The sequence below is a fragment of the Lissotriton helveticus genome, chromosome 3_1, assembly GCF_964261635.1.
Source record: "Lissotriton helveticus chromosome 3_1, aLisHel1.1, whole genome shotgun sequence".
Taxonomy (NCBI): Eukaryota; Metazoa; Chordata; class Amphibia; order Caudata; family Salamandridae; genus Lissotriton; species Lissotriton helveticus.
The window spans coordinates 1,690,774,833-1,690,787,623 of record NC_136061.1 but is presented as its reverse complement, the minus strand read 5'-3'; the positions used below and the strand labels follow the sequence as shown (position 1 = coordinate 1,690,787,623).

The following is a 12,791-nucleotide window of genomic DNA, read 5'->3' as shown; positions in this document are numbered from 1 at the left end:
CAGCATGGGTGGGGGTGTATATGATTATCTAGGATAGTTAGCATCTGAGAGTTCTCTTCAGATTCTCAGAAGATAGGTGATTGCAAACACCACTCAAGCCGACTCTGGAATCATAGAAATGCAAATAGTTTTTGAGAAATGTGAATGACTGCAACGACCAATAAAGACCTCTTGACCCTTTGGAGTGTGAGGGATGAGCTCACAGTTATAAGTGATGGCACCCTCTTCCGGGGGCACTAGATTGACATTCCTCACACCCTCAATCAACACATGCTGTACCTTGCCCACACAGGACACTAAGGAGAAAATGAAACAGAACTGACACTATCACGCAAGGTCTTGTTTCCTTACATAAATTGTAGTCTTGACGACCTAGTTCTGAACTGGTCATGGTGTTAACCATTCCTGACCACCCATCTTCTATCTATATGCATTGTATAAGCCTCATGCTGCCAGTGAAGCAAACCAGTCTGTAATGCACATTCTGCTGTGAATTTCTTTCCAGCTCATAATGCACTGATCATTTATTCCATTGTTTTATTCCATTGTTGTTATTAACAATACAGTTCATAACACCTTTAGTGAAAATAAGAGTTAAGCACCAACTACTTTCATCTGGTTGTTCATTGCCCATTACCTAGGTGTCATTTAAGGCTGACCGCGAAGGACTGCGCCTTGGACAAAGAAAATAGGCTCATCCTACACTGAAATTTTACCTTCGGACCTATGGCATGATTTAAAGTTTGGTGGATAGGTAACTCCATCACGATCATTGTAATCCAAGTCCAATTGAATGTAATGCACCTGGGATAGCCGACATGTTTGGGAAGGAGTAACTCACATGCCTAACTCGAAATGAGGCCCCGAGTTATTACAATCTAAGACAAAAATCCTCAGAAGGACAAGGCAGCAAATTGAAGCCAAGAAGGGCCCACCAAGGCCGGATAGGTATCGGATGAGGCATGGACTTATTGTGGTAAAACTTGGAGTGGCATAATATCATATTTTGCACCCAAGGAAGGGCTCTCACCTGCAGGATACTTTCAGCATCTTCACAGGTGAAAATTTCTACGTTCGGACTTCAGCCCTGATGCGTATCAGGACAGATTGCCTGCCATTCCACCATGGGTATGGGGCAAATGACCCCTTCCCCATTACAGAGAGTCCGCCCACCAAATTCATTAATGACAGCCAGCTTGTAAATGCATTACCAGGAACTACTTTCAAGTCACATTAATGCATTTTTCTTTGTGCTACAGGGCTGTGTTTGCAGGGCGCAGTCCTGGAGCACAGATCATTCTTTTTTCTGAAAAGGGATTATCTTTCTGTAAAGAAAAAGGTAAAACTTCCATTGTCATGGGAGTCTTCTCCATGGTAAGCATTATTACAATTGTACAGTCCCTCACCACCAGGATTTGCCTGGCGTTGAAAGACAGTAAAAAATGGCTATATGCACCCCCATCTAAAATGGGTAGGTGGACATTTAGTCATTTCTCTGACAGCCCTTACTCCCCAGGACCATCAGAAAAGTATGACCACTGCAGGAAGTAGTCCTTACCGTGGCCAAACTGAAGGTCGGGCAGGCAAACCACTATGCTGGTGGGGAGGGATCAGTAACATAGCATCGATCACAATATTGTGATACAAAATATAGCCTAAAAAAATAGGTAGCAAAAATATTGTTTTCCTGTACTTGGGAAGTAGAAAAATATTCCCAAATATATAATTTCACATTAAAATCGTTAAAAAAACTTACAGAAATATTGTTTATGTCTAAAAAAACATGTTAACAAATGAAATGCAAAATATTAAATAAATTACTAAATTAAATAAATATAAAAAAGTACTAAACTATAAAAAATTAAATTATACAAAAAAATATATATATATATTCCAATCATACACAATTACACAAATAAACAAATAATAATATTACAGATAATTAAACAATATTAAAATCCCTCTTAAAATCTGGGAATAATAGATATGCTATTCCCACTCAAGTCTAAGAAACAGCAGCAAAGCATTGTTCCCCTGAGAGGTACCATTTTGTATTCCCACTAAGGTGTGCGCAACATTAGGGAAAGTGTTGGACTTCAGAGGGGTTACATTTACTATTCCCACTCCAGTCTTTGCAACCGTAGAAAATGAGTTGCATTCTGAAGGGGTCAAATGTACTATTCCCACTTCAGTCCGTGCAATGTAGGGAAAGCGTTAAACTTTGGAGGGGTTAAATGTATTATTCTGACTCCAGGCTGTGGAAAACTAGGGAAAGTACTTCCCTTTAAACACATAACGAATATAAAACACTTAATATGAACTTTATTACTTAACACATATATATATTCACTGAAAAAACCATAGGTTATAGACCATATATAGTTAGGAATTAGCATTTAAAAAACCTTATTTTACTCACACAAAACCATTGAAATTCCATATATAGTTAGTTGCACTAACTATATATCGCGCACCCGCAATCCACTGCTGATCATGTCACATATTACATCATTCATGACATGGTCAGTGACATCACTGATGACATCATCTAGTGTCTGTGTGTTTTTGTAAAGTTTAAATATGTTTTACATATTGAAGAATGAGTGGATGTATGGAAGACTGAGTGTGTGTGTGGCTGGCTGGGAGGTGTGTGACTGTGCATATCAATGTGTACTTGTATCAGTGATTGTATAAGAGAGTAAGTATGTGTTAGTTTATGTGTGAAAAGTATGGTGTTCTGTGTTTAACTGTATAGATGAGGAAATCGAAGTGTGATTGATTCTTCACAGGACTGACTAGGTGTATGAGTGCATATGATAGTGTTGTAATAATGAGTGACTGTATTTATGAGTGATTGTATGGGTGAATGAGTGAATGTGTGTGTAGACGTAGGAATCAGTGAGTGCGTATGTAGTAACTGGTATTGGTGTGTCATGATGTCATCAGTGATGTCATTTGAGATGTCATCAGTGATGTCATCAGTGATGTCATTTGAGATGTCATCAGTGATGTCATCAGTGATGTCACTGACCATGTCATGAATGATGTAATATGTGACATGATCAGCAGTGGATTGCGGGTGCGCGATATATAGTTAGTGCAACTAACTATATATGGAATTTCAATGGTTTTGTGTGAGTAAAATAAGGTTTTTTAAATGCTAATTCCTAACTATATATGGTCTATAACCTATGGTTTTTTCAGTGAATTTTCAAGGTTTTGTAAATGCTAATTCCTAACTATATATGGTCTATAACCTATGGTTTTTTCAGTGAATTTCATAGGTTTTTTAATAGCAAATCTTTATAAAAATAATACATTTTATAATTTTTTTATTTTTTTTTAATATTATTTTTAGTGCGCTCCCGGGGCGCGGACAGGTGAACGCACGGGTAAGCGCAATCTGGCGGCGCGCCCCGAGGCGCGTACTAATGCGCGTCCCGGAAGCGCTATTGTCGAGAACGAAAACAACATCGTGACGTATCGCGTAGCCGCCACGCCTTGCGTCATAAGACACGTATCGCGTAGCCGCGAGATGCGTCTTATGACGCACCGCGTAAGCGCACCCGGAAGCGCATACGATCGCGCAACGTAAGCGCCCCGATGCGCTTACGATACACGCCCGGGACGCGCCCCGGGCGCGTAGCGTAAGCGCGTCAAACCATGTGACTTTAAAATAACACTTTTCATTGGTTCAGAACTTTTTTTTTTCCAAATTGTGTGAAACCCACCCATTTCTCTCACTATTGCTTTGTACTTGGAGAGAGCAAGAGCTGTTGTGTCTACTCTATCTCCTACTTTTCTGATCTCCAGCAATGGCTGCAAGAGAGTCATCCAGCAGTGATTCAGAGGGATTTTTGGATGAGGACCCTCCTCAGCAAAAGAAAAAAACCCATTTCATTTGGAAATTTTACGACATCCCAGAAGGACAGAAAAAAGTGAACGCTCCCAAAGTAACATGCAAAATATGTGGGAGTAGTTTATCCAGAGGCAATCCTCTGAAAAAATATAGTTTTGGCAATGCCAATTTGATCCGGCATGTCAAAAGAAGACACCCTAACAACTTTGCCAGGGAGAGTGTCAGAGAGCTGGCACGGAATGTACCAACAGATGGCGGCAGCACCTCCACTGGTGGAGCAACACCTTCGGGACCACCCCGTGGAAGAATGATCCCTAACATTCAGCCGGTGTTTGCGGGCATCAAATTTTTGTGCGCAGAGTGTGACGAACTGCTCTGCTATGGGGAGCAGAGTGTTGAACTGATTGCCCTAAAGAAACAGCAACACCGCTGCTCTTCCAGTCCCTAAATTTTCAATTTTTTGCTCCTGTTGAGCAGTTTTGGAATCCTTGTTTTTGTTTTTCCCTTGAAAAAAATACAAAAAAAATATAAAATTGTTTTAAAAAGTCTAAAAAAATATAAAACAAAAAAAACAAAAAAAAAATATATATAAAACAACAAAATGAAAAAAAAAGTTCTTTTCAGAACTACCTCCAATTTTTAAAAAGAAGCTTTATTTTTTTTAAAGTCTGTCATTTTTAATCTCCATGGTACGCTCCCCCGTACGCTCCCCGGTGCGCGTACCGGGCGCTCACCCCCGCGAAAATCGATTTTTTTTTTATTTTTTTTTTTCACCCGCGGGAGCCTTTTATGGCCCCCACATGAAACCTAGGGGGTCAGGGGGTGTGTACCCTGCTCCCTCTTGCTCATTTCCCCCTTTGATTTTTGCCACCTCTTGTGTCTCAATCCTACCGAGACACAAGATGGCGGCCGCTGCGGACTGTTTCGAATGTTTATAGACACCCGAGAACCAATCAGCTTGCCGTGCGCAGATCGCGTGGCGCGCCTGGAGCGCTCCCCTGTACGCGTACGTGGGAGCGCTCCAGGCGCGGCTCTAGATATATATCTTTTTTTGAACGTTAATTTCTCAAAATCCACTGGAGCACATATATTGAGACCTACAAAAGGCACATCGGGCTACCAGTCCCTACAAATTTGCCAAGTTTCGTGCAAATCCATTCAGCCGTTCGGGCTAAAAATGAGGCTAACCGCCCTATGGAAAACTCAATGTTAAAAACACGTTTTGGGACCCCCCTTTTTTCTCGGCCCCCCCTGGACCAACTCCCCCCAAATTTCCAGTGGCTGCTCAGAAACAAAATGTTCCATTTTGCTGAAAATTTCAGCCAATTCCGTCCACAAACGCCAAAGTTATTAGACATAGAATTTTCAAAAATCCCATAGGGAAAAAATCCTAACTATATATACCTACTGGCGACCGCCAGTAGGTAATATATATATATATATATGTATACATATATATAAAACATAATAATGTTTTTGATTGTTTTAATTACATTAATTAGCTTACCACACTATACCCTCACAACACTACCAGCCCACACATAAAGTCTAACTATTACCATTAATAATAACCCATTAATATTAATTAATATTTCCTAATTAATTAATTAATCATCAATTCACTTCTCACCCTTTACCTCTAGAAACCCAACAGCTGCACCTAATGTATAACTTACAAAATACAATTATTAGACAATTTACATAATTAAAAGCCAATTAAATATGTATTAATAAATTGTTAATTAATTATTATGTTAATTAACTTCCCACTCTATACCCCACAAACCTATCAGCCTGCACCTAATAAATAACTTTAAAAATATATTTGTCACACAATTTACACATTTATTTATCAATTAACTGATTATTGATGACTAATTACTTAACTATATTTAATTAACTTTCAACCCTATACCCCTACAAACCTAGCAACCTGTTACAAAAATATAAATGACTGTTAGTAATTAAATTCGAAACTTGTAAATCACTTACAATTACAAACTATATTTCAAAATATTATTAACAATTATACAATCAATATTAGCACTAAAACTATTGTATGAACTATCACACATGAAAATAAATAAAAAAGTATATTTTTTACAATGTTATTATTGAAAATGATACTAAGAACTATATTATTGAAAATAATATTATTTACCAGAAAAATCTATATTCTTCACAAAGATATTTCTGCATCATGATATTTCTAATCTGATACTTCATCCAAATACCAGAGTGGAGGGAACTCCATCGCCGCTGTAATGTAGTTCCTTTCCTACCAACATGTAAATCAGGCTCTAAGTCACTTTATTAGAGCTCAGATTCCTCCAGCATGGCAAAGCTGCAAGATATAGCTAAACAGGGCTCCATGAGGCGGGATACCTTCTCTGTGACTTCTGCTGAGAATTATTGGCTGCTGTGGAAAAACTTTGAGCAGGACCCACTGGAATCTTTGGCCCAGCAGCAACATACCTTCACCTCATTGACTTGTCAAGTTTGTCCTGGTCCTTCAGGGTTCTTTGGCACCAAAATGTTTTATAGTATCATGTTTCTCAGGACAATTGGAGGTGTACATTTTGAGAAAGGTAAGGGTCACAGGACCTCAGGAACAGCACTTGGGGGTCAAGTCTCATTGCAGAAAAAGCTGCCACCAGGGTCAGGGGCAGGTTTAGTTGGAATTGGTAGGTTTTTCAGGAAAAGGGATTCGAGCAGCTTGTGTCCCCATAGTAGTTTAACAGGAGGTCAGCCAACTGACGCTTGGAGTCCACTTTTTGTCACGGGTACACATGGGAGGAGTTCCAGCCTTTCAGGTTTACTCACAGGTCTCAACAGCAGGAGCAGTACAGTCCTTAATCTGTCTTCCACAGGTGTTGGGTCAAGGGTGTCCATATTTTTTCCTTAACTAGCATGTGGATGGGGATGACTCCTGACCCCTCACCTGCCAATAAGGGAAATGTTTCCATGGGTAACCCTACCCTTTTTGCTACAGTTCCTGTATGTCCAACTGCAAAACAAACGCAGTGCCCCTCACACCCTAAATCCAACATGTGCAGAGATCCTGTGCCCTAGATGTGCTACCAGGGAACTGTGCTAGCCCTCCTTCTAGATGAATTATCAAAATGAGAGTTCATCTATGAGCTAAATATATGCAAGTGGGCACAGATTGGAAAAACCATTAATGCTCAAGCACCACCTGTAACCTTTATATTGTGATGATGATGCTCCTATTACATGATTTTCTTCTGGTCCATCTTTAAATTCTGCACTGGAAATCTGTCTTTACTGGTAAGAATGGTTCACCTTCGCTACATCAATAAGTTTCTTCAGCAAACATAGGAGACATTGCCAACTATATAATCATCCACCACACCCAATGTACATAGAAGCCTAAATTCTTGCTACTGGAGTGGTTTAGCACGAGTTTTCCTCTCTACTCGACTTTAGAAGGATGATTGCACATCCTTCGCTCACTGTTCATGATGCTTCTCCTGCATGACAATGGCAATTGCCAATGAGCCCAGGAGAGTTGAGGAGTTGTCAAAGATAGATCAGATAGCAGAAATTAGCAATTTGCAAGGAGATGGGAACAACTGGCAGAACAAGGGACACATTTAACCATTCTTTCTTTGACATAGAGATTCCAAAGTGGGATGACTGAAACAGCTACTATTCATTCCCAAGGCCTTCTCTGACTTTCAGGCTCCCAACCTGGCATGAGGGTAAACTAGGTCCTGACACAACAGCACCATATCTGCTTAGGAAGGGTGTCTGGAGAAGGACCACAGCTCCTCCATGTGGCGGCTTCCAGGAGCAGCATAGATGAAATTCTCAAATTACTGGTTAGTTTATAGGATAAGACTGATACTCCACCAGCACCTCTTTAAAACGCTCTTGAACCTGGAAAGAAAAGAGCTTGAACTGCTGGAAGAAAAAGTCAAAAGACTCAAAAGACTCATGATCCCTGCTAGAATCCAGTTATTGGAACTGCCCTCCAAGGGCCATGTGGAGAACCTCCAATTTGCCTTCTCAAGGGACACAAAAGAAAGGATGCTTTCTAGACTCTAACATGACCCAACAGACTTTGAGAATTGAACGAAGGACCTGTGATTGTAGTGAGACCTGGTTCATAAAGGCCAGACTTGAGGACGCTATGGCTGCATGAGTGATCAGGAGGAACTTTCTTGGCAGCTTGAGAAAAGTGGAAGTTAGTTATTTTTCCATCTTCAGTTGACAGGGAGAACATGCTGTACATCCAAAGGGAAGGTCAAGACTGATGTTTTCTTTCCTGGAGTATTTTGAAACAATGAAAATTAGTTAAGTATGTCCTCACTCTCAATGTGTTCAGCCATGTCGAACCCTATCCAGCCTCAGGTCCCAGCCCTGCCACTCTGGTCAATTTGATAACCAAAAAAGTGATCAAAGATAAAAACCTTTAACTGGGGTAAGGCAGCAAATCTATCCCAGTGGCAAATCTAACTTTGTCTTGATCGGAGCTTTTAGCACCAAGCCCAGCAACTTCAATGGCAAATTGTGATGACATATCTGGCTTAGAGGTACCTTTGCAGGCTTCAACTTTGGACCATGCCCAAGTCTTTGAGTGCCAAAAAGTAATGCCAAGATAAAAACCATGACCAGTACAAACTGTTTCGTGTAGCTGGCCCCAACCTAATTTTTGCTGACAAGAAATCATGCCAAGGTCCCAGTGAAACACAACCTGAAACTTTATATTGTCACTTTATTTTTTCTGTGCGTATTTTACCTTATTTTTAAAAACAAAATAACATCTCTGATTCTCTCTATATGTTTTTGACCATTTTGATTTCTTTTTGCTCAATGTATATTACTTTATTTTTGTAAATTGCTCTGGGCATTTTATTGTGTTCTTTTCTTAACTTTAAAGTTGTTTACACACGCTGGCAGAGTAGTGAACTTCAGGAATTCCTGGCATCTCAAAAGATATTGTAATCTGTATCAGAGAGTGACAGCCGGAACCAAGAAGGATTGTGGCTTTGTCCGCTCCTAATTGGATTAGTTGGACAACAAATGGTTACAATAATTGATTGCAGATCCATAGGGAAGATATTACAGACTTCCCATTTTCTTTCTTACTTGATGACAGAACTCTCAATTCTCATTATCATGAACTGAGCAATCCATGTGTTTCTTGTAGTTCTTTTGGTGACATTCAGCTTTTTCGACTGCAGGTGGTTGGCTTCTTAGAACGATGTCTAAATAAAATTTAATATTATTAATCACACCTTGTCGTGGGTGAATGTCTGATTTACACAAACGGCCCATTAAAAATGCTGGACTAGCTAAAGGTACCAATGCTGTGGATGAATATCGGTGCTTCCTTAATGAGAAGCTTAGTTCCAGACCATTAAAATCTTCTAAACAGGTCAAAATAGCTGCACTCATTTCCAGTGGCGATGCAGCTCAGTGTTGCAATATATTAAGCTACAATGTTCTGATTCCTCTATTATCTTGAAATTCATGTTTTACTCTCATTTCATTTTAGCGTACATAGTAGCTAGGTAAGGCACTTTCATAAATGTCAAGAATGGAACTTCCTGCCCAGCGAACCTGATTCAACACACCCAAAACCAAAATCCCCTTCTCTTTGGCTGTCTTTGAGGAACGGTCTCAGATGTCTCTCCTTTGCTTTATGAAAACGTTGATGTTTTTTAGACATAAATGATTCACTCACACCTTGAGGCACCATCCCCTTGATGCAGGTTCTTGAGACCACGTTTTCTCTGACACATTGGATTAGAGGGATTCTTCGATTTTTGCTATGTGTTTGTGAAAGGCAGAGCAGTGGCGGGTGGGTTGAGAGTGGAAGAGATTTTAAAGAGGACATATTCAGCAAATGACATCACATCTTTGAAAGAGTTAAGACCACAATATAGAACCTAATCTGTTTTTCCTTGGATGAAAGTTTTTAAGTTTGAACCTTATTCACTATATTCTTTGCTGACATCCTTTAATATAAAATGTTAAAAAACACAATTGAAGGAAAGCTATAATTTTAATAAGTCACAAATATCATGTTTGATTCTATCCTTTTGCCATTAGGGAAACAATTCTCTTGAATGTATTTGCTTCTCTTCCTTGGTTTCCATATAGTCTGATGTCTCCTCGAGACGGGAAGAGTAATGGATGTTTCAAAAGCAGAGACCATAGTTGAAGAATAGTGCAGATGAGATTGAGGTGCAGTTTAAATACTTGATTACGAAATCTTCAAATCTACATCACGAGGGAGAGAAAAAAGATGAAGGGGCATATTAACAAGGGCCGGCGATAAATACCGCAAAGCGCGATTAGCCCTCGCATATTTATCGCCGGCTATCTCTGGAATTTATCGCCCGGTTAGCGCGTTATCAATAACGCGCATCGCAGAGGCGATAACAATTCCAGAGATAGTGTGGATATCGCCGTTTTCCATGGTGAAAAACAGCGATATCGTAGATGATACGGCCTGTGGTCTTTGCCACAGAATCCACCCCCCATGTTAAGTATGCCTTAGTCATGAATTTAACAGACTTTAAATTCCTGCGCTAAGGCATACTTAATGCAATTTAAATAATCGCTGCTCTTCCTTGTTAATATCGCGAAGCTGCCTTCGCGATATTGTCCCTGGTTAGTTTCACAGCCACGCCTACCTTGCATCTCATTAACGAAGCAAAGTTAGGCGTGCTGAAAACGGGCACTAAGTCAGCAAAACACACGATTGCGTGTCTTTGCTGATAAGGCGATACAATTATTGCTGCTTTTTGGCCGAAAACGGCCACAAAAGCGGAGATAATTTTATAGCACTGCCTTGTTAATATGCCCTGAAAACACTATAATACAAGAATAAAATGGTGCAACTGACACTCTAGATTCCTGAGTAATTATGAAAATTCCTTCACGGTTATACATGTTTTAAATATGTTCGCATCATGTTTCCTTTTCTGGGCCTCTCCAAATTATATTTTTTAATGGAGGTTTACAATATCTGCTAACATACATTTGTTCAACCGAATATGTGCTGCTTTGGAAACTGTAGGTGATGTCATGTTTGTGGATTTCTACAAAAATATTTATATACTACTATTTGTTAGTCTATGTTGAGTTTTATTGTGTGTACTACAGTCGTGTTCCCTTTCTAAAACAAGTGCAAACGAGTATTTAATGGCAAAAGTACATAAAGTAGATGAGTTAAATTCACTGCCTAGTGCCTCTGACTTTAGCAGCGTCGAAAATGTAAAAAAAAAAAGAAATAATCCTCTAAAACATGGCACTTTTTTGACAGAATACTGTTCTGGACAGACTGGGATGCGAATTTTCCTCGCATCGAATCTGCATCCATGAGTGGTGCAGGAAGAAAGATAATTTACAAAGATATGGAGACTGGAGCCTGGCCAAACGGACTCACTGTTGACCATTATGAAAAAAGAATTGTATGGACAGATGCAAGGTAAATGAATGTACACCATTATATGATGTTCATAGCATCCCATCAAGATTAACGATCGTAAGGTGTGATGAGGCCATGCTAAAATTCAGATTACATTGTTGGCAAAATGAAGCAGAAACTGCTCTCTTCCTTAATTTTTCGCATTTCTTTGTCTTGATTGTAATGATTTTTTATCACACTTCTGGACAACTAACTGATTGAAATGTTTTCCGAATGTGCTGTCTCTGAATAAACAATATAATTAAACCAAGAAATAATTTTCAAACAAAAAGTTAGGCTGTGTATAGACCTCAGCTGTCTCGTGCACCTTCGACCCGAAGGTGAGTATGACTGCGAATTGTTTTAGACGATGGCTTCTGATTTTGTCCAATAAGTTGACACCGTTATTAATAAATCCGCAGGATGTTCACAGCGACATTTGTCATTACAACAGAACGCTGTCGCCTTAGCCCTGCAGGTGGACGGCTTCTCATTGGGTTTCCCTACCTGCAGGTGTGAAGGCGCTCACCTCAGCCCCGCAGGCGCCGTAAGTATGGATGGCTTCTGATGATTGGGTTTATCTTCCCGCAGGTCTGATGCTATTTATTCGGCTCTCTACGATGGGTCTGGCATGAGGGAGATCATTCGAGGACACGAATACCTTTCACACCCATTCGCTGTTTCGCTCTATGGTAATGAGGTCTATTGGACCGATTGGAGGACAAACACGTTGTCGAAGGCCAATAAATGGACAGGACAAAACGTCAGCGTGATACAAAAAACAAGTGCGCAGCCCTTTGATATACAGATATATCACCCAAGCCGCCAGCCACAAGGTAAACTTCACTCACTGGTCACACTATTTAATATTATGCTAATGTTTAGTTTTGAAGAAGGACAAATGTAATCAGTATTATTTATTTTGGTTCATTTTCCTAAACAAGAAGACGATGGTGAATACTTTTTTTTCATTGGTAGATTGGTCAAGTTCTCAAAATGGTTTTTTTTAAACATATATGTGTGCATTTATATATTTAAAGTGCATGCAAGTAAGACCCAGAGTTACTCATTTTATGTGGAGGTATGTGTGATGCTCAGTATCACTTTATGATGCAAAGAAGCGTAAATGCCGGTGTTGAAACACTTTTGTGACCCAGCACTAAATACACTTTGCGTCATGGACCGCCAATGGTCTATTAATGTATGGAAAGGGGAGTCATTGGACAGGAGCAGCACTGAAAAAATTGTGTGAGTTTTATCAGAAAGAGACTAGTTACTCACTACCAGCTACTTGAACGTTGTGAATCACCGTCATGCAAAAAACCTGTTACTTATTCACAACTGCTTAGCAAATGCTAAATATATAGCTGAGAATCCTAAAATAGAAATGTTATTAGAGTATTGGAGTGTTGACAGCTCCATTGAAGACTAAGGAGCAGAAGCAGAAGCAGTAGCGTAACATTGGCCCCCGCAGCTCAAGGGGGCCCCCTC

The 12,791-nt window shown here is 39.8% G+C and overlaps 1 protein-coding gene across 1 annotated transcript in view; it reads left to right on the top strand.

Moving 5' to 3' along the window:
• The window catches only part of LRP1B (LDL receptor related protein 1B), a 3,812,342-nt gene that overhangs the window by 2,070,849 nt on the left and 1,728,702 nt on the right, over window positions 1–12,791 (top strand). Inside the window, exons 26-27 of the mRNA XM_078683424.1 lie at window positions 11,157–11,321; window positions 11,892–12,136. Of these exons, the coding sequence (XP_078539550.1) occupies window positions 11,157–11,321; window positions 11,892–12,136 (410 nt within the window). The remainder of the gene's footprint in view (window positions 1–11,156; window positions 11,322–11,891; window positions 12,137–12,791) is intronic.